This window comes from Electrophorus electricus, chromosome 20 (genome assembly GCF_013358815.1).
Source record: "Electrophorus electricus isolate fEleEle1 chromosome 20, fEleEle1.pri, whole genome shotgun sequence".
Classification (NCBI taxonomy): domain Eukaryota; kingdom Metazoa; phylum Chordata; class Actinopteri; order Gymnotiformes; family Gymnotidae; genus Electrophorus; species Electrophorus electricus.
In genome coordinates this window covers 8,208,755-8,229,757 of record NC_049554.1, presented here as the reverse complement: position 1 = coordinate 8,229,757, position 21,003 = coordinate 8,208,755, and the positions used below count along the sequence as shown (strand labels likewise).

Genomic DNA, 21,003 nt, shown 5'->3' with positions numbered 1-21,003 from the left:
GTTCTAAAACTGATAACTCTGGGTATGTTGGGTCAAGTTAGTTGAACTCAGAGTTTAAAGTTTGTTAAACCTGATTTCTACAATACCTCCTTTAAATACTGTCCTGGTTCATTCATTGTAACTGTTTTGTGGTTGCTGCATTTGAAAAGCCCAACAACTTTACAGTCTTATTAATACTAAAACCAACAACAAAGGCCATTAGATCATGACTTAAGTATATTCTTTGCAATTTTGAACTTTTACAGATCAAGAAAGCATTAAAACTTAAAATGTGTTTGTATTTTTCTGGTCACTCACCATATTTCCAGCATAAAACAAAGGGTGTTCTCAAGTAGCTTTTATATGGCAGTGAAAGAATATACACTGCAGCTTGAGTCAAGTTTAACCTATGCCTTACCATATTTTCAGTGACAGACAATCTCTCTGACTGATTGAGAAGATCCAGATTACAGCCATTATCCTGGGTTCCCTTTTCCTCATTGCCAGTATTTCCTGGCTGGTGTGGTCCTCCCTCAGCCCCTCAGCCAAATGGCAACGGCAGGATCTGCTTTTCCAAATATGCTATGGCATGTATGACTTCATGGACATTGTTTGCATAGGTAAGTCATCCTCCTGGGTAAAATTACATTTGTAAATAGTCCGCAAGTAAGCAAATGTTTAAAAGAAATTTTAATTAATAGAATATCAAAATACCAGATGGTTTGTGTTTTCTGATTTAATGAAAGTGGAAAACATCTGTTGTAAAAAGCGTTATATAAATAAATTTCGATTTGAAAACAAATGTTGCCATTACAATAGTGTAACGATGAGGAGGCAGAGCAGGAAGTGGGGATGAGTAGAATAAAATAGAGACCTATGTTTATTAGCGCACACGACAAAGAAGTCGTAGCTCACAGGCTATCAGGGGTTAAACATCGACAACATCCACAATTAGACAAGAGACTTATATACGGGGACAATAATGACACAGAACAAGGATCAGATGAGAAACACGAGAGGGTGTGACCACACACACACACACACACACACACACACACACACACACACACACACACACACACACACACACAGACTTCAAGGGGGAGGGGCCATATCGTGACAGAGCCCCTCCCCAACAGCACAAGGATCAGATGAGAAACACAAGAGGGTGTGACCACACACACACATACACACACACACACACACACACACACACACACAGACAGACTTCAAGGGGGAGGGGCCATATCGTGACAGAGCCCCTCCCCAACAGCACGACTCCTGGCGTGCCAGCCTATCAGGCTACATCCCCGAAACCGATGCCAAATGGCGAGGCAGGAGGACAGAGCGACCCGATACGACCCAATGCTAGTGCGAGCAGGTCAGAGGGAAGGAAGACCGAGACAAGGACAATGACAGACACAGGGACGGGCACACAAACGGGAATGGGCATAGACACAAAGGGGGAACAAAGTGATCGGTACACTAAGGGTGACAGGGACAGGTACTGTGACAGGAACAGGTAAATGCACAAAATTACACAATGGAAACTGAAAAAGTCCAGGGAAGCCAGCAGGAACCCCAGCCTGTTCCCCAGTTGTCGGCTAGGCCTTGGAGTCTGCTAATGCGGTGTCCATAACAGAGGGAGGATCCTTATGGAGGACCTCCTCCGCCTCCATCAATGGATCCCCCACATGGTCAAATTCCGAGTCAGACCAAAAACTAATATCACTATACTTCCTACCCTCTCCACGAGCTGCATAGCCTTTCTGATAGTCCATTTTAGGGATCGTAAAACCCTGCTGAGTCCAACTCTGGGTACTGGTCCTCACTGTACCAGTCCCAGTGGTCCAGCTCAGGTCTGTAGTACTCCACAGAGTCCGATCACAAGAGACTTATATACATGCAAATGACACAGAACAAGGATCAGGTGAGGGCCTGACCATGCAAACACACACACACACACACACACACACACACACACACACACACACACAGAGTGGGAGGGGACGTATCGTGACAAATACTATTTAATTTTAAAATATTATTGCAGATACTGTACATTTCCATTGAATAGAAACACTTGCTATGCAATGCTTGAAATCACATGTATGCAGCACAACTATTCAGGTGTGCAACTCTGTTTAGTCAGAAACCTTTTTATCTTCCATAGTAATCTTCATCTGCTGATATCATTTGTACTTATGTAACTATAAATATAAACCATTATACAACTCTCTTGTATTTTAATTTTTTTAATTTTAATTAATTTAATTTTTTAATTTAAATCATTAATTAGTTAATATATACAATTAAAGTATTGGTTGAAATATTCATAAATATTCCAGGGCTATTTCACCAAGAGCATAGGTTGTGTTTTTTAAGATTCCTGAAATTACTGTTTTGTAATATGAATACTTTTAAAAGCAATACCTGTTTTTTTATTCACATCATGAAAAATGTGTGGAAAAAAATAGTTTTTTGATGATTGTTTTCTGGTTATAATGATAATTGCAGTCTTTGTTTTTCTTCTTCTCTCTTTGTCCTTGATTTGTTTTCTCATGTTTTATTTCCTTCACTACCCTTCTCTGGTATTCTCCTCTTTCTTGATCATGCCTTCAACCCGTTTTTGTTCACAAGCCTTATAATCCATGAGGATTCATCTGTGTATTGAAGTACTAGCAAGCAGTGAACCAGCAGTGGAAAGTATTGAATTATGACAAGTCTAAAGACTTAGGGGCTTCAACCACCTCCAGCAGTAAAGAAGGGGATCAAGGGTTAAGGAGTTTGCCACACACTTCAGGCCTAAACGTCCGTGCAGGTCACACTGAGCAGCCCATTAGAACTTTACTCAACCAGCACTGTAGATACACTCTATTGCATATTCTACGGCCTAGTGAGCACCGCCTTGGAACAGCTACAAACCATAATGTCATGATGAACATTACTACTGTTTGAGATGGAAGTTTGTTTCTTAAAAATGGAACCTTGGACCTTTTCCCTCCACAAAACTCTTGATTGGCATCTTAATCTTGCTCTGTTTATGAAATCTGACAAATTTACAAATTTTGTAGCATAGGTGTGAAAAGCATACAATATAGAGAGTGGGTACAACTATTTTTAAGCGGGATGCTTTAAGACCTGTTGATTAAAAAGAGACTATATAAACAGAAATTTTATATAATTTTAACTAACAGTAATTTTATCTAAACGGTTTCATCTAAATGTGTGAAAAAATCTAATAAATAAGAAAATGTGATAAAATTAGCAAATAAAGTCTACAAAAATAAATCCTTAAAAGCTTACCAAATTCCACAACTGGAGACCCAATAAACTAAAGGTGCAACCATCCACTGTATACTGCTTTGTTAATAGGACATCCTACAGATCAGCACCAACTATTACCAACTTCACAGCACCAAATAAAGAAAGACAACTTGAGTTTTGATGTATTTCTTAGATGGCAAATACAATTTTACAAATGGGATTATTATAAGACAGAAAGATTGTGCATGGCACACACAGTAAATACAGTTATGTACAGCACAATGTTTTTTTAATCAAAAAAGAAATTGTAATAAAAATAAATAAATACAACATGTGCTGTAAAGTGTACTCAAAGCCACTAGTCAAAGCAGTGGGATATAAGAATTTAGGAAGATTATACCCTGTGGGATGTGCAGTTGGTCCAAGTCTTTAGGGCTTTCCTTCCTGGTCTCTACTGAGATTGTAAGGTGGGCTCAAACCCAGGTCAGCTAGGTGATGACACCAACAGCCTACTGGGTGAGCAACCACACTCTAACAATGGTGGGCTTGTGTGCAGAACAGTTAGATCTTGGATCAGGTAAAACAAAAGGAAAAACTAAACACCACGCCAAGTGTGGAAAAATAGAGAACAAAGGAGGCCACGGGAAGAAATGGCAACCACGATGCACCAGGGAAAACCAAACTAAAACTTCCCAAACAAAACCAGAAAACAGGGAGGAACCTGAATGGCTAAGCCTCAGGAGAGAGACCGACTCAAGAGGGAAAACTGGAGAGGGGAGGGGACAACAAACATCTTCGCTGATAAGAAATGAGGTGTAACACAAGGGCTCAATACCTGAAGTTACCAGCTAGAAGCTTGTCTCAGAACTTTGACAAAGACCCAGCACTGAATAACTGGCTCACTGGGCTTATATAAGGTCTAGCCTAGCTGTTGGGTGTTAAGCCTGATTAGTGGTGTGCCTGACTCGAGGCCTCCCTCTGGTGGCCATAGGGGGCCTTGGCCTGGCATCAACCCTTACAGAGATGGGGGTCACTGGGAGAGAGAGCCATGATTTTCCTTGCTTTCTTCCTCATACTAGATGAGTAAGGTATTGAAGATTTGAGAGCCAGCAGCCAATGATTTTCTCTGCACATTGCACAACTGCCTACAGCTTGGACTTGATGTGTGAAGATGCAGAGCTGAATGAGACAGAGTTGGAGGAAGTGATGGTGAATTAAATTATAGCAACATAGAACTGGACCAATAGGGTTTGAGGCAGCTAATATTTCTTGAGGTGCTGCAGGGGAAAAAATTGCTGTACCATGTTGGTCCCATTACAGATCTTACTGATTGGTGTTGCTCAGAAATTTGTAAGACTGCTATACCGAATGTGAAGCTATGAATTCCCAGTCACACCACGTTTGACTTCCTTCTAAAAGGAGTAGTCATATCAACAGTTTTTGGAGAGTTCAACTGCAGGTTCTTAGCTCCAAACCATGATGCCAGATGCCTTAATTCCTTTATCGTTGTTAGAAATTAGTCCAACCAAAGTTATCTGCAAATAAGTTTAACAGTGTCACTGTTAGAAGTATGGTCACTGGTGTAAAAAGAGTAGAGCAAAAGGGTTTACACATCACTGGTGTTGAGGCAGAGTGGGTCTGAATGTTGGTCAACCACACTTACATAATGTTTCCAATTAAACGGGAAGTTTTCCAGTTCTGTATCCAGTTGCATAGGAGTGAGGGCCATTCAGGTGTTGCAGGATTTAGTGTAGACATTTTGATAGTGGACTGTAATTTGCAAGGGTGAATATCAAGTTGCTGTTTCTGAGTTGTTCCTGCAACAGATGAGGTTCACTTACATTGAATCCAGAATAGGAAATTCATTTATTCATATGAGCATCTGGATCATTTTCCCATGACATGCACTATTTTTACAATAGGGCCTGCTTTCTGTTATGTTTCTAATACTTACTTTATTCCATTTTGCTTATTTTGTTCATGTGGTGCTGTCTGGTGTGAAACTTAAGTAGATGGCTGCCTCTTTAAGTGTTGGTTCCTTTCAAGGTTTCTACCCCATGCTATTATGGAGTTTTTCCTTACAATTACCATTTTTCCTTACCTTTGATTTGCTCACTGGGGCTTGGACCTGATGATCTGTAAAGTTGCTTTGTGACAACGTCTGTTGTAAAAAGCGCTATATAAATAAATTTGACTTTAATTTTAAAAAATCAATCAAAATTAAATATTTACATAGCGCTTTTACAACAGATGTTATCACAAAGCAACTTTGCAAATGTCTAATTCCAAGCCCCCAGTGAACAAACCAAGGGCAAAAGTGGCAAGGAAAAACTCAAAAGTAGTTGGCTAGGGTGGAGGTGTGGTGGACTACAGAAGGGGACATCAGGGGATGGTGGGAGTAGCCATGGTAGCTGAGACAGGTAGAGGCTCAGTAACATCATGACATCCTGCACGTGAATGTTTATCAAGGGCAACGGAGAAGTAGCTGGCTGGGGTACAGGTGTGGTGAGCTACAGCAGGGGACACCCAGGAGTGATAGGAGTATCCATGGCAGCTGAGACAGGTTGAGGCTCAGTAACATAATGACATCAGGGGTAGGTGTACCTTGACAGAAAGAGAAACTAGATTATTAGGCATGTCCAGGTATGAGGGTGTGTATATTAGGGAACTATAATGTGCAATGATGGACTCTAGTAGATCTAGCTATGGCAGCGCAGCTAAAGGAAAGAGCCAGAAGGAAACACAGGCATGAGGGCACCCTGGAACATCATCACTCTGCCGCTCTCAGTCAACAAACCTGAGTGACAAAAGAGAGGTGAAGTGACAGCATCATAATATCCCAGTTTACCATAACTCTCAATGCCCATGGAGTTAATAAAATGCCTGACTGTACAGATAGGTGTTTAGACTAGCCTTAAATATTTAGACTGTGTCTGATTATCAAACATTTACAGGACGTTTATTCCATAGTGTGGGAGCTTTACAGAAAAAGGCTTTGCCGCTTGAAGTAGATTTTTAAAAATTCTTGGTACTGGTAAAGAGCCTGCACCTTTTGATCTAAGCCGACGTGGTGGATCATAATGCATTAAGAATACTCTAAGGTACTGGGGGGCAAGACCATTCAGTGCTTTGTAGGTTATTAGAAGTATTTTATAATCAATATGAAATTTTACTGGGAGCCAGTTTATAGTAGCTAAGATAGAAGTGATTTGATCAAATTTTCTAGTTCTAGTAAAAACTCTGGCTGCTGCATTTTGAACTAGCTGGAGCTTGGTTAGGCACTTAATGTCACAGACTGCTCCTCCCCCCATATAAGTCATGTGGTACAGCCCGCCATGTGCAGGGGGATTCACAAATGTACTGTGTTTTTGTTTTTGGTAACCACACCCCCGGGACTGCGCACAAGTGTATAGGGTTTAATGTTAATATCTTGTGTGTTTATTTAAACCCCTGTCCGTGTGTGCTCCCTTTGTCAGTTATTGTTGCTACCTATGTCTCATTGTGAATTGTAAATGTAAACAGTAGCTGTAGCACATAACGTCTGTGTTTGTATTTTTGTATTTAATTCACCGTATTTAATTTGTATTTAATTTTTGTATTTATTCACCGTTTTGTATTTAAGTGTATGTCGCTAGTGTTAAATATTTAATAATGTTCACCCATGTAGTTGTATGTGAGTGCCACTTGTGTTGTCCGTGTTTAACGTTAATAAATGTCTTGCACCAACGAGGAATTCTTTGCGTCCTGCCTGGCGGCACGCGGGCCAGAGCTGTTACACTTAATGTACAGCCAAATAGTAAGGCACTACAGTCCAATCTTGAGGTAATAAATGCATGGTTTAGCTTTTCTGCATCAGGTGAGCAGAGCACGTTCCTAAACTTTGAAATGTTTCCTAAGAAAGGCAATTCTAGAAATATTATTTACATGAGCTTCGGACGAGAGACCGGGATACATAATAACTACAAGATCTTTAACTATTAGAGAATATCTGATTGGGAGACCACTGCGGTTCATTAATTAGAGAGTGAGGACCTAGCTGTCTCTGGGCCTAATAGAAGCACCTCTGTTTTGTCAGGATTAAGTGAGAGAAAGTTCCTCAACATCCAGTGTCTGATGTCCTTTATGCATTCATCAATAATACTAAGCCGTTATATGTCCTCTGGTTTGGCTGAGACATATAGTTGAGTATCATCAGCACAGCACTGGAAACTATCACAGTGTTTACGTATAATGTCACCTAGATGTAGCATATATAAAGAAGTCTCATTTATGTTAACAAATTAGTAGTGACCACCTAGATAAGGTTTAAACCTGGAAAGGGCTATTCCCCTAATTCCAACAACATTTTTGAGTGTATCTAGTAAAATATTGTGATCGATAGTGTCAAATGCTGCACTCAGATCAAGCAATATAAGCCAAGAGACATAACCCTAGTCAGATGCCAACAAGAAGTCATAAACTACTTTAATTAGTGTTGTTTCCATACTATAATTAGGCCTAAAGCCTGACTGAAATATTTCATGTAACTGGTTCTGATTCAGATATGAGCTTAGCTTTTGAGCTACAGCTTTTTCTAGGAACTTGGAAATAAATGTTTTGAAATCGGCCTGTAGTTTGACAACTGACATGGGTCAAGGTTAGTTGGGTTTTGTTTTGTTTTGTTTTGTTTTGTTTTTTTTGTTTGTTTGTTTTTATAAGTGGTCTGATTACTGCTAATTTGAATGATTTAGGAACATACCCCAGTTTCAAGGAGGAGTTTATTAAATTTAGTAAAGGTTCAGTTACTTCATGTAGGATTTCCTTAAGAAAGTGTGTGGGCAGTGAATCTAGTAAGCAAGTGTAGATTTTGAGCGTGAGATCAGAGATGTAAGTTTTGGATCTTGGATAGGTGTAAAGGATTCTAGAGTTAATTTTTAGCTTGGTTGTTCTGATCTCTAAGAAGATGCCCAATGTCATGTTAATACTCTTAATGTTATCTCTAATGTGCTTAATTTTCTCATTAAAGAAATTCATGAACTCATTACTACTGTGTGATGTTGTAATATGAGCATTGTTGTCAGTTTTATTCCTAGTTAGATGTGGAATTGTACTAAAAAGAAATTTAGGATTATTTTGTTTATTTTCTATTAGGGTCGAGAGATAAGTGCTTTTCTATGGTTGAGAAGGCTCTCCTTCCATGCATGCTGGAAGACTACAAACTTAGTGTGGCGCCATTTACGTTCTATTTTTCAAGTAATTTGTTTTAATGCTCAACTACCTTACTTGGCTGACCTGATGTTCAGTGATGGTGATGAGTGTGGGAGAAGAAGATGTAAGTGCTAAAGAGGTGAGAATAAGCACAGGTTAAGTGTGACAAGTTTGCAGTCGGGGTGTTGCAGGCTAACTGTATCTAAACTACAGGGGGAGTAGATGTTTTTGTAATTTAAATCTTAATTAGAAGTTGTTTAGCTTGTTTGGGAGCAGGGAGTATGCTGTGATGTTTGATGTTTCTGACATCTAAATGGTGATCGTTTGCAGTCCTCGCCATGTGGAGGAGCAGTCGTTTTAACTGAATAGTTGTTCGAGGTTTCCTTGCAAGGTGCATACATGGCCCTTTTGTATGTATTGCGGTCTGCACTGCACATTTTATTGTGTTCCCTGCCAACACATCTGACTAAACACGTCAGCTAATAATCAGTTATTGAGTTTAAAATGGGAATTCGTGCCTGAGCTGAGAAAACGCTAAAACGTGCGGTACGGGGCTACACATTACTCTAGTCCGGACTGCCATGCCGTTTTTACGTGCGCTTCTTGGAAAAGCTGTGCACTAAGATGTACTGTCGCGCCACGTAGAGGAGTCCAGCACATTAAAACATCTAAGCAACTGGAAGATAAAATGATCTGTACACATCTCTGTACAGTAGTTACTTGATACTTTGAATTTGAAGATGTGTTATATCATACGTGATCAGAATCCCCAAAACTCTTATTTTATTTATTCAAATGTCGTTTGAGTAGCAGAGTTTGTACAGCCGTAAGTATGTGATGCCCACGAATAAACGTTCATCCTCGATCATACTGCAGTCTCTGCACTCTTTTTTTATTTTATGAGATGAATAAATTAAAATGTGCATAAAGCAAAGTAATTGCTTTAAAATATTTTGTATTTTGACCACAGCATAACAAGCAATGTGGCTGGGTGCAAATTTCATTGATTCGAAAGTAACTCTTGCTAAGCAATTTGACGCCTCGCTCTTCGTCAACAAAACTTGATCGCGATACATTAACTTTAAAAAAAAATAAATTAAAAAAATAAAATAAATTGAATTCTTGATAAATCGCTGAAAACCTCGATATTAAAACCAGTCCTATGAGACTACTAGCTGTGCATAGGTAAAGCAGACGTGCACACCGCTTAGCCAATCAGAGTCTCGACGCTTTGATGATGTTAATAACATGCGTCTCTTCTTTGTGAAGCGTCCATGCGGTTTACTTTCGCATAAGATAATTTGTGTCATAATTGGCTTGATTAACGAAATATTACAAACGAGGTAACATCTTCAAGATGAGTGTTTCTATGCCACAGAAGCGTTATTATCGGCAAAGAGCCCACTCCAACCCGATGGCGGACCACACTTTTGAGTAGTAAGTCTCAAGATGATTTTCTGTTCGTACTATAGCCAACGTTAAAGTTCTAAGTTATAGAGAGTTCACATAACTATCTATCTTGCGGATCTTAGCTACAAGCACTAGCAAATGTATGGGCTACGATCATTTGTGTATTTTGTAAGTTACATCTAAGTTTTGTCTCGTTTCAAGTCCAGTTTGTCCAAAGGAAATGGACTGGTCTCAGCTGTATCCTGAGTATTTTAGTCCATTTCTAGAAGAGAAGGGAAACCAGTTGGGTAAAAGAACAGCTCAAGTAGAGTTCGCTGATATCGGCTGTGGATACGGTGGACTTCTTGGTAAATCTAAAAAAACACTGAGTAAAAGCAGGTCACATTCATTTCCTCGTGTTTCAGAAATTGGATAAGAACGCTCTGACACGTAACATGCTGCACACCATTTCACTCCCCACCTGTTACGATCCCAGAATAGCAGTGCACCGTCTGTTAATTGCTTGGGGAGAAGGTAGACAATTCCCATTTTTATTAGACAAATTTCATTGTACATGTAGTACTAAATGGTTTCTTTTCACTTGTAGGTCCACAACAAGCCACAAGATACCACTGTTGAGGCTTCATTCACATATAAATATTTGCTTATGTCATTACATTTGTGTGCCTTAGTAGACAGTAAATTCCAGTAAAAAAGATCAATCTAGATTATTTCCATTTTATGGCAGAGTGAGACAATATTGGTTCTTAAAACAAGGCTATAGTTCATGTTCCATTTCCATGTTCTTGTTGAACTGATCCTCATTGTTGTTAAAATGTGTGATGTATAGTAAATATAGTATTTACAAAACAATGTTTATGACTTTCTTTTCTCTTGTAGTTGAGTTATCGCCATTGTTCCCAGATCAGCTAATACTGGGTCTGGAAATTCGGGTGAAAGTTTCAGACTATGTACAAGACCGCATTTGCTCCCTTCGAGCTGCTGAGCCAGGCAAATACCAGAACATCGCCTGTCTCCGAAGCAATGCTATGAAGTACCTTCCCAACTTCTTTACTAAGGGTCAGGTAGGTAATGCAAACTTTACTGAGCTGATCAAAATCTGTTCTTCAAACAGTTTTTAAAACTTTGATTATATATAAGCATGTCTAAAAGTGTATAAAGATAGAAAATATTAAGGTTATGTTTTGCAGATTTAGATTGCAGTTTGGATTAGTGTACATGTTGCCACATTGCATCAGACATGGACAAAAAGCAGGCACTTTGGTAATATCAAGTAGTGATCATACAGTTTGAACCATCTCTTCTTGACCTCAAAAATATAGGCACACACAGAAAAATTTAGATGCACCAACTTGATATGCCTTTTTATTCCCAATACAGAGAGGTGACTTTTATTCAGAGTATACTAAAAATGAATCCAATTACACAGCAATTAACCAACCTTCACTTAGACCACATTAAATGGAGTCAAAAATGATTGATTCGACATTGAACAGTCCGATTGAATGCATCATTGGCATTCTGTCCACCTGACTGCTGTTGTGTACATTACATCATTGAGAGTTGTAACTGAGACCATCACTTAGGAAGGTTAAATGGGTGCTCTGTCTGCTTTGCCAGAGAGCTGGCTCTTTGGTCTGGTGGTCAGTGCTCATGTTTACCTCCTATCAGCCCAGTGTTCGGGTCTCGGGTATGGTGGCTACCTTCAGCCTTCGTTACACATGGTGTCAGAAGTGGGATGGCACTGAGGCCATTCAGAGCATGCCCCAGGTTGATGAATCCACCCCTGCTATAAGAGGATGGTGTAGCCAAGTGTGAGGATGGCCCTGATGGAAAGAGCAGTTGTGCGTGGAGGGACACATGGACAGTGTTATGTGCAGGGGCACTTCCCGGAGGTGAGACCATCACTTGGGAAGGTAAAATGAGTGCTCTGGCTGCTATGTCAGGGAGCTGGCTCTTTGGTTTGGTGGTAAGAACTCATATCTACCTCCTGTTAGACCTGGGTTTGAGTCCCGGGAAGGGTGGCTGTCTTCAGCCTTTGTTACAAGCATATTTATATATAGGCAGTTTTGTAATTTCAACATGAGGTAGATAGATACTTTAATCCTTTCATGCTAATATTACCATATATCATCTCACATAGATAAATATATTGCTAGATGGGCTCTTTTTTAAATCATTTAAATTAATGGTCAAACTTCCATGTGTACATTGTTCTAAATATGAATGGTAAATCAAAAGACCTTGTACCAAACTGATGAGCCAGGTCATTTTTGATAAAGGCTCTCTCAGTTTTTTGTAAGAGGTAATTTTTATAGCTAGCCTAGGACAAAATTGTGGTAGTGTTAAGGGTACGAATCAAAATGCAATATGACACTAAAAGATAGGAATAAATACAGAAATCTGGACATATCAATAATTTGCTTAATCTCAGTCAATTTTACATCATCATGGGTCCAGACAACCTTAATAAAACTAAGAAAATCTATGATTTAACATTTATGCATTCTAAACAGGTAGAAAAAAATGACAAGTGGGTTTTGCCTTGAACCCATTCGGTAGAAATAAACTTGAATGCCATCACAGCATCATCTGAAGATACATCAGTTCTGTTTAGCACATTTAAATAGAATATAAATGTCTTTAGGACAAACCTCAATCCCTCAGAAATGTCACTAGTTATAATATGTAATATAAGATGAGCAAGAGGAGTCTTTTTGTTGATCAAATTAATATTCTAATAATTTTATTTAAGACACAATAGATGCAAAATGCCAAGAAATCAAACATAATGGTCAGTATGAAATTAGCTGACACTGATACAGATGATTAAATGTTTTGTTTTTGTTTTGTTTTTTTGTATGCAGTCAGTGTTTAATGTTCTCATGCTAGCTCTCTCGATCAGTTACATTGCTTATGGGAAAGTTAATGTGAAGTTGAGGATGGTCAAAAAGCTAAGAGCAGCTTGTTTGTGCTGTGTTCATCTGAATGTGTAAAGAGAATTAAACCTGTAAGAGTAAACCCTATCACTTGAAAAATGCAGTGTATTTTCAAAATAACACACCACACAGACAAGTATATATGCAAACTGGCATGATTTTTCCTGGCACTATTGATTGTTACATAGATTGTTAGATAGTATTACTTTATACTTACCTTTCTTTAAAGTCAGCATGAATCAGAAACCAGATTGTAATTTTGCTTCCTTAATATTTCTAAGTGAAACAGGGAAAAGATATTGGTGGGACATGGTTTTATCAATGGGAATTTGATTGAATCGTAAAGTTTGGTTTTTTTGCCTGTCTTCAGTATATGATGACAGCAAATTGTCAGAAGCTGTTCAGAGGTCACTGCATTTTGACTAAAGATTTCAGATAAACAAGAATTTTGTTAAATGATTTGTCACATAATGATTTGAATCATGATTAATATAGTAAAGGATGAGTTAACAAGGTAAAAAAAAACATTCATTTCAGGTTGTTTAAGTATAAATGGAGCTTGCGATGTTATAAAAGGATTGAAATACAATATCACACAGTGATCTATAGTAAGATATGCCAATTATTTAACATCTGATTAATGTCTCTGTAGCTCAGCAAGATGTTCTTCCTCTTTCCGGATCCGCACTTCAAGAAAACGAAGCACAAATGGAGGATCATCAGCCCCTCTTTACTTGCTGAGTATGCCTACATACTGAGAATATGGGTAAGAAGTGACGATATCTATACTGAAGCATTAGAGCTTTACAAAGAGCCCTAATGCATGGCATTAGGTTTATTGTTTTCCATGGTGCTTGAACTGTGATACGAAGCACTGCAGAAACCAGACCTACAAAGTGTCTAGTACAAGACCAAAATCCCTTTAACTTTCTACAGAACAGAATTAAAATAGTATGGTGAGTGTTTTTGTGACCAATGTATCCAAGATATTTGTAGTGAAAAAGATGGTTAGCGCAACAAGACACCAGTCATTCAGACAGGTTATTGTGGCTTTCTTTGGTCTGGACTGATGGTGGCCATTTTGAAATGCACTGGAACCACAGATGGAGAGTGAGAAATATGTTGAAAACAATTTTTTTCCATCTATCAATGCCTGTTGGAGATGGATGTTCTCATGTGCCACTTATTTTTGTTCATTGATCCTTGACCCTATTTTGTCTTCTTTATACCTGCTCCCATTTTTTGAGACATTGTCATTGGATTACTTCATCAGTCTACATGCTTTTTCAAAAATAGAGAAAAATAAAATTTAAATCATTGATAGAATGATATAGTTCAGTCTCTGAAACAACTCAATTGGCTTTTTGACATTTACTTTGGGTTAATGTCTCTGTCTTCTTAATTTGTTGAGTCTTATACAGTTAGCTGCCAGTTTTTTAAGACATGAAATACACATTGGTCTCATCTCCCACCTCGTTCACTCTGCAAGATGGGCTTTGTCATATTTTCTTGACTTAGTATTTGATTTAGTACTTGTCTTGTATGTCTCAGAAGCATTGCCTATTTTTCTTTTTGTTCCTGTCAAATATCTCTCCATACTGTAAATCTACCAACTCTGTCTGAATGAACACCATTGCTAATGTGAGGACATGGTTTGCTTATTCTGCTGTGAAAAAATATTCTGACATCAAAACATTAGTTAGCCATTGCGTCACAGATGTTTGAAATGGCTCAGAGCTCCCCCTCCCCTGCCACTTGTGAGGGCATTGCATTTTAACAGTCCCTTCTATACCACAAGCTGCAGTGAGTGTGTCAAAATATCATCCATCATTTTCTTCCAATGTTGCCATGCCCAGTTGCATGAAGTTTGCTTTGGAACCTTTGCTCAGACTACCTAACATTTCTTCAATGGCAGTGGAACTTAAACTACTGATATATAATCCTTTAGCTAACTTATAAAACTGCTTTTTGAAAAGCTAGAACTTATTTTGTAGCTTTCCTGTTATTCTTATTTTCTTGGGTCTTTGAACCATGTCTGTCTGCTACCAACATTGTTTTTGGTGTCTACATATTTGTCAAAGTCAAATTTATTTATATGGTGCTTTTTACAATAGCTGTTTCACAAAGCAGCTTTGACAAGGAAGTGACAAGGACAAACTCCCTATGTTATGAGGAAGAAACCTTGAGAGGAACCAAGACTCAAAAGGGCAGCCTCTGGCCAAAATAAATTAATACAGTTACAAATATTTATATTTAATTAATGTTATTGCTCTATAAAGTTAAAGAAATTGCATGTTAGTGTTAATAATGACCTTATAGGAAACAGCCTTGGATGTGGATTATTTCTACTTGACCAGAGCAAGGTCTCATTCACTAAGGTCTGTATCGGTCCCAATATCAGTGCACCTCTAACTGAACTAATCACAACCGGCATTTGTAAGGAGGCCAGCCTAGTGTTATGTAACCCTTGTGCTAATTTGCCGTCTATTTTTCACACAGAATTGGAGAAAAAAAGGTATCTCCTGGTCAACATTTCTGATAATGTTTCTTGAAAGATCTTTTGCCAAGAGGATCCAATGTCTTTGCTGTAGCTGCTACAACATGTATTGTCTCACTCTCTAACTTGGTCATGTTTGAATAAGAGCTAGAATATATGATTGTGCTTTGGAAGGGTTTCTTGGTTTCCTAACCAGCATAACCTTCCACCCACTCTGAGCATACCAATGCCCAGTGCAACCTAGAGGTTAAAGTTTGCAGTTTTTTGATTCTTGAAATCCTTGATGCTGACAGAAGCAGATCACTGCATATTTTGCCTCCATTATCTTGTTCACTACTTTTCTGCATCCACTTCATTCTGCTTGGGTTTTTGTTCCTGCCGCGTTATAGACATTTTTTGTAGCAGGTTTTTGAATCCAAGAAACCATCCAACAGCCTTTATAGGTCTGTTCCAAGCTGATGGCAATTAGAAAGCTATATACTAGACTGGTTCTGTTAAAAGTTTCACAAATCACACTAGAAATCAAATCCTCTTTCTCTGTTGTTGGACAAACTGGTCAAACATTTATCTGATTTGAAAGTGCTGAAATGCTTCTCTTGTGTAATTTTAAAAGCTGTTTGTGTATATACAGTGTTCCAGTGCACACTGTGTATCCACCATAAACACACAAAACCTAAGCAACAGCAAATAAATGAACTTTTACGAATTAAACTTGTTTACTATGTAACAACAGCTAGTACAGGAATTCTAGAAGAGAAAAGTCTGAGAAGTGCCGTATACTTCACCTCACTTCCATGGCTTTGGAAGGAGGGCATGCAATTGAAGGGAGAGATTGACTCCATTAATAAAGCCAGACCGAAGTTAGCAAGCACTGCAAAATCGATTACAGCAACTTTGAATGTTAGTTAGTTATTTTAATGACTGCAGTGGAATTTTCTTGCTGGATGTTTTATCAGGCTTGCCTATTACATTAACATTCCTTGAAATATCTCTTCCGCCCTTACCCTGCTCACACTGAAATCCAAGAGCATGACTGTGCCTTTCTTCTGAGTGTTCACTTTTGAGGATTTAAAAATGGTCAAAGAATGAGTTATTTTCCGTCTATTTGGTGGTTTTCATAAAAATGTCATTATAACTGCAGGCACACTGCTAAGGTCTTTTCTGGCTTCCAAGAATCCTGTGTTCTAGTTATACAATCTGCAGTAGCTCCAGGGAAAATGCTAGTGACACTGTTGATAAGATCTATTTACTCTCTAGATATTTCAGTCCTTTTCTCTGTAGAAAAATGGCTGCAGTTCAAAGTATTAAAGGTAACACAACCATATTGATTTTCTTTAGTCAGATGTGACCCTTTGCCTTATGCTAGTCTATAGTAAAATCAGTAATTGATTGTGTATTTCTGTCTGTCAGCTGTGCGTACTTCTCAAATTTCATGCATCTCCATTAGGGCTGCACAACATAATTTGTTAATCATTCTTATAATGTTGGCCTTTGAAAACAAATAATGAAAAGGATGGCCCTTGAAAAATTAATCACAGAGAATTTCACAATATATATAAACATGTCTTCAAATTGCTACCTTTTTATTGTGTCCTCTCCTGACAGCTGAATGTTTTAGGGATGTTTTTATCAGTATAGTGATACAAAAACCATAAATAATTTTGATCAAATGATGAAAGCCAGTTTTTTTTCAGTGTTATTTAGTATGTTCACATTATGCTGCAAACTGTATTGCAGTTGTTATGCATCAATATAATTGCAATTTGGTGATTTTTTTTTTTTTTCATATTGTGCAACTTTAATTGCTATACAGATTTTACATGCCTATATTGCTGTTGGTGATTTTTCAACAGCAGCTTTGGTCCAGAGCTGGATCTTATGTATTTTCTTGTTTGTTGCTTTTTTTCTGTAGGGTTTGGTATACACAAACACAGATGTAGAAGAGGTACACCTGTGGATGGTTAAGCATTTTACAGAGCATCCGTTGTTCAGCAGGGTGTCAGAGGATGAGCTGGTATGTTTCATGTTTTCTGTAAACTCCAAGTACATTGCAGTTTGTTTTTTCCTTATTATTTATCAGTAGCCTTTTGCTGTTTTGAGCATATTAACTAGCTTCAGACATTTTGAGACATGGATTGTAACCAGGAGACCTCAAAGTTCCTAAGCATAAAAATAAATTTTAGGTCTGTAATATACATACACAGTTGGCTGCATAACCTTTACAGTCAGTTACTGGCACCTCATAATTTTGTAACCTAATCCAAAGTAAGATCTTAATAAAAAAGTTCATGCCAGATGAGTCTAGCTATAAATGCACTAAATGGTCTATGGCTGTAATTTGACTTGGACTGGTGTGTGTGAGCATCTAATTTACATGTTTGTTTGTTTTTAAATACTTAAGAAAAATATTAGCTTTTAATTTATTTTATTATCTAGAATTTTGTGGAGGGGGGTTGCAGGCAGATTGTGGGGGGAAAAGTACCCAATCCTGTATTTTTAATAACCTTTTAACTTTAAAATAATTTAACCTAGATTGTCAGTATATATTACTTTGTTATACGTTTAAACAAAGAATGACTGGGGGGGGGGGGGGGGGGAATTAACTAGCATGCACATATGTAGCTAACCTTTTTCACACCAAGACTAAACTAGTTACTTGTTTAATTATGGTCAGTAATGTCATGTTTGTCTGTGCAATAAATGACCATGTTTTAAGTCACAAAATATGCAAGAAGTGGTAGGAGGGGTAGAAATGTACCATGCGTATGTAGTGTGCAACTCGGCCAAAGGGTCTTTCTTTTTGTGAATATTGAGGCACAGACAGTTTTAGTATCTATTTGCAGGACTTTATTAGTTAAAGTTAGTCAGTGTAACTCTGTTACTCTGCCTCAGGCAGAGGCAAAAGGCACTGATGGGAAGGAAAAAGAAGGCTCAGTATGCAGTGAAGAGAACTAGCAATATTTTGCAATGAGGCAGTGAAACTAGGGACTTTTTTAAAAATTTTTATAGAGAATCTGATTATCAGAGATGTGGCACAGGTGTGTGGGTGCTTTGACTTGACTACAGGTAGAACGTTGGCAAGGTTGACCTCTGGTGGCCAGCCAGAGGTGGTGCGGGTGCATTACTGATAGAACAGCACTCCTCAAAGGTGGATTCTGAAACTGAAATGGGACACCACCAGGGCTTGCCCCACCTCTAGGAGCAGAATGATTGGTATGAAAATCCCTGATGTGGGAAGGGTCCAGGATGTCCTCAGAACTGACCATTGATGACCTTCCAAATCTGAAGGAAGGTGACTGCTCCAACATTGAGTCTACAACAGGGGTGCAACCAGGGAGTCTTTATACAGAGTTTGATTAGCAGAGATCAAACCTGTGGGACAAGTGTGTGGTTGCAATCACGGCAATTAGTACTATTGTACGATTTACAGGAAATCCAGAGGGAGGTGGTCACACACTCCAATCTACGTTTTTCAGAAATTGCTGGATGAAAGAGATTAGATTAGAAAATGTCATTTTTGTAATGTAAAAAAATTCAAATGAACAAAAAACCCACCCTGCTTAAGACTTTGGCACCAGTGGTAAGCTACTCAAACATCAGTGTTGTTGAATATTTGTGATCTATTCAGCATGCAGTAAATTATTGTATTGAGTTTGATATGAACTTTTACCTTTCTTGCAGAAAGATGATATCATTGTCAGTCGCCTTGGAACCTGTACAGAAGAAGGAAAGAAAGTGCAGAGGAATGGGGGCAAAAATTACCTAGCTGTCTTTCGCAGAGTCGAGGATCCAAGCTAAACCTGTTTTTCCAAATGACAGGAAGAAACCAGTTGCAATATAAACTTTTTTTGAAAGTCCGGCTCTGGACAAAGTATATGTAGACATTCAGGGTCATTACACAAAGGATTGTGGTGATGCATATTGGAGTATCATTCTTGTTTTACATTTTGTACAATTTTGAATGTTATCTTTTCAAGAATATTAAATTCTTTTATGTTCCATGAGTTTTAGGCCATGAGGTTAACATTAAATGAAAATTCCTTTCAAGGGATTCCCTTTTTAAAGTTTGGATGTTAACCAAAAATAAATCCACTCATTTTAATTCAGTTTCATTTTCATTTGTTAATTTTTTAAGTTAAAAAATGAATGCATCTTCATGTCAGGGTATTATTTCTTAACATTTTTTCCCTTCAGCAGTACCCTAACATTTCCTCCCTACCATTCTTTAAACTTATTAACTCCAGAGACTGAATGCAAAGACAAGAGAAGCACTAGAAGAAACTCTAACTGTTAAAAACATTTGGTGGTCACAATTCAAATTTCTGTATGTTGTGGAAAGTTATTCAAGCTGTTGTCCATCTGGCACGGGATTTAAATTTTTATCCAGTTCTATTCAGAATGTGTTCTTTTCAGAGCAATAAGTGGCAGCAGGCAATCAAGTGATAACTTTATTCTTTGAGATTTATTTAATTTCTTAGTAGCTTATAGTAGTGATTGGATCACTACTTTCTGACATATTTCCCAGGTCATTAAAAGCTAATGTGATTAAGCCTCTCTGGGGGGAAAAAAGTATCAGACTTATTTCAAATCTTCCATTCATAGGTAAGAATTGAGAAAGCTGTCTACATTCAGCTTTGCAAATTCTTAAATTAAAATTATAGCTAGAAACCTTGATGTCTTTATATCATAGCACAGAGACTGCACTTACAATTTTTTTTATTTTATTTTTTTTATTATTATTATTTATTTATTTTTTTCTGATGCTAATGCCAGTAAAATGGCTATGCTGGTGCTTTTATGATCATGGTGATGCATCTGACACTGGTGATCATAACATTCACTTAGACAGCAGGGGTGGGGCTATCTGGAATGGTCCTTAGCTATTTCAATTTATACTTGAATGGTAGAGGTTGTTTTATTGGTATTGGTAATTTTGAATCTAAGAATCATTGTCTAGTGGTGAGTCACAAGGATCCATTCTTGGACCCCTCCTGTTCAATCTCTATATGCTAAGACTAAGCCAAATCCTTAAAGACAGCTTCTCGTAGATTTACAAATGATATGCAATCTATTTAGCTCAAACACAGTTCTATTAATTCTGTCAGTGCCTAGAGCTAATGAACAACTGAATGAGAGGAATCTTTCTACAGCTAAACAAAGAAAAGAAAGATAATTATATTTTACAATAAAGAGCATAGACTTGAGCTCAGTGCTCATTTTGACACCAGAGCCGTAAATACTAAAGAATTCATAATAATAGATTCATATCTGAACTTCAGCAGTCACTTCAGATGAGTAACAAAGTCAGCCTTTTACCATCTAGTGGCTCATTATCATTTAAAGGAATAGGTACTCCGATTGTTTTGACAGGGTGAGAGGGTCATTAACTGAAGCATTCTTGTTGGTTACTGATCACTCATCCTAATTAACTCTTAAATTTGGTTGCATTATTTTTATCCCGGAGCAAACACCTTTTCACTCCTGATGATTGCATAATTGATATATTGCAAAGGCATGAAAGAAGCACCAAAGTTTTGTCAATTTTACCTGCCAGACTCTATATACTACTACAATTCACTATAAAATTTGATTAAATATGATGTGAAAAATGTGCACAAATTCAGGAATTCACACAGGGGAAACCACTGTATTGTACTCTAAACAACGGTATTGCATAGGACTTAAATCTTTGATCTACTTGAAGATACAAATCCAGTAGGCCTC

The 21,003-nt window shown here is 37.9% G+C and overlaps 2 protein-coding genes across 3 annotated transcripts; both read left to right on the top strand.

Annotated features, from left to right (window-relative positions):
• The first annotated feature begins 388 nt into the window (after positions 1 to 388).
• On the top strand, positions 389 to 2,937 carry marchf9 (E3 ubiquitin-protein ligase MARCHF9). The gene is given in 3 exon segments (XM_027001998.2): positions 389 to 603; positions 2,620 to 2,648; positions 2,651 to 2,937. Coding segments are annotated over 3 exon segments (531 nt in total).
• Positions 2,938 to 9,693: 6,756 nt separating this feature from the next.
• On the top strand, positions 9,694 to 19,381 carry mettl1 (methyltransferase like 1). 2 transcript variants are annotated; one of them, XM_027001924.2, is made up of 6 exons: positions 9,694 to 9,870; positions 10,045 to 10,190; positions 10,723 to 10,907; positions 13,435 to 13,548; positions 17,192 to 17,293; positions 18,961 to 19,381. In XM_027001924.2, exons 1-6 carry the CDS (start codon positions 9,791 to 9,793, stop codon positions 19,075 to 19,077), a joined length of 744 nt encoding a protein of 247 aa, XP_026857725.1. In that variant the 5' UTR covers positions 9,694 to 9,790; the 3' UTR covers positions 19,078 to 19,381. The 2 variants fall into 2 exon arrangements, with proteins under 2 accessions (XP_026857725.1, XP_026857727.1); XM_027001926.2 differs by lacking the exon at positions 10,045 to 10,190 and adding an exon at positions 10,248 to 10,356 and having other exon boundaries at positions 9,779 to 9,870.
• Positions 19,382 to 21,003: the final 1,622 nt, after the last annotated feature.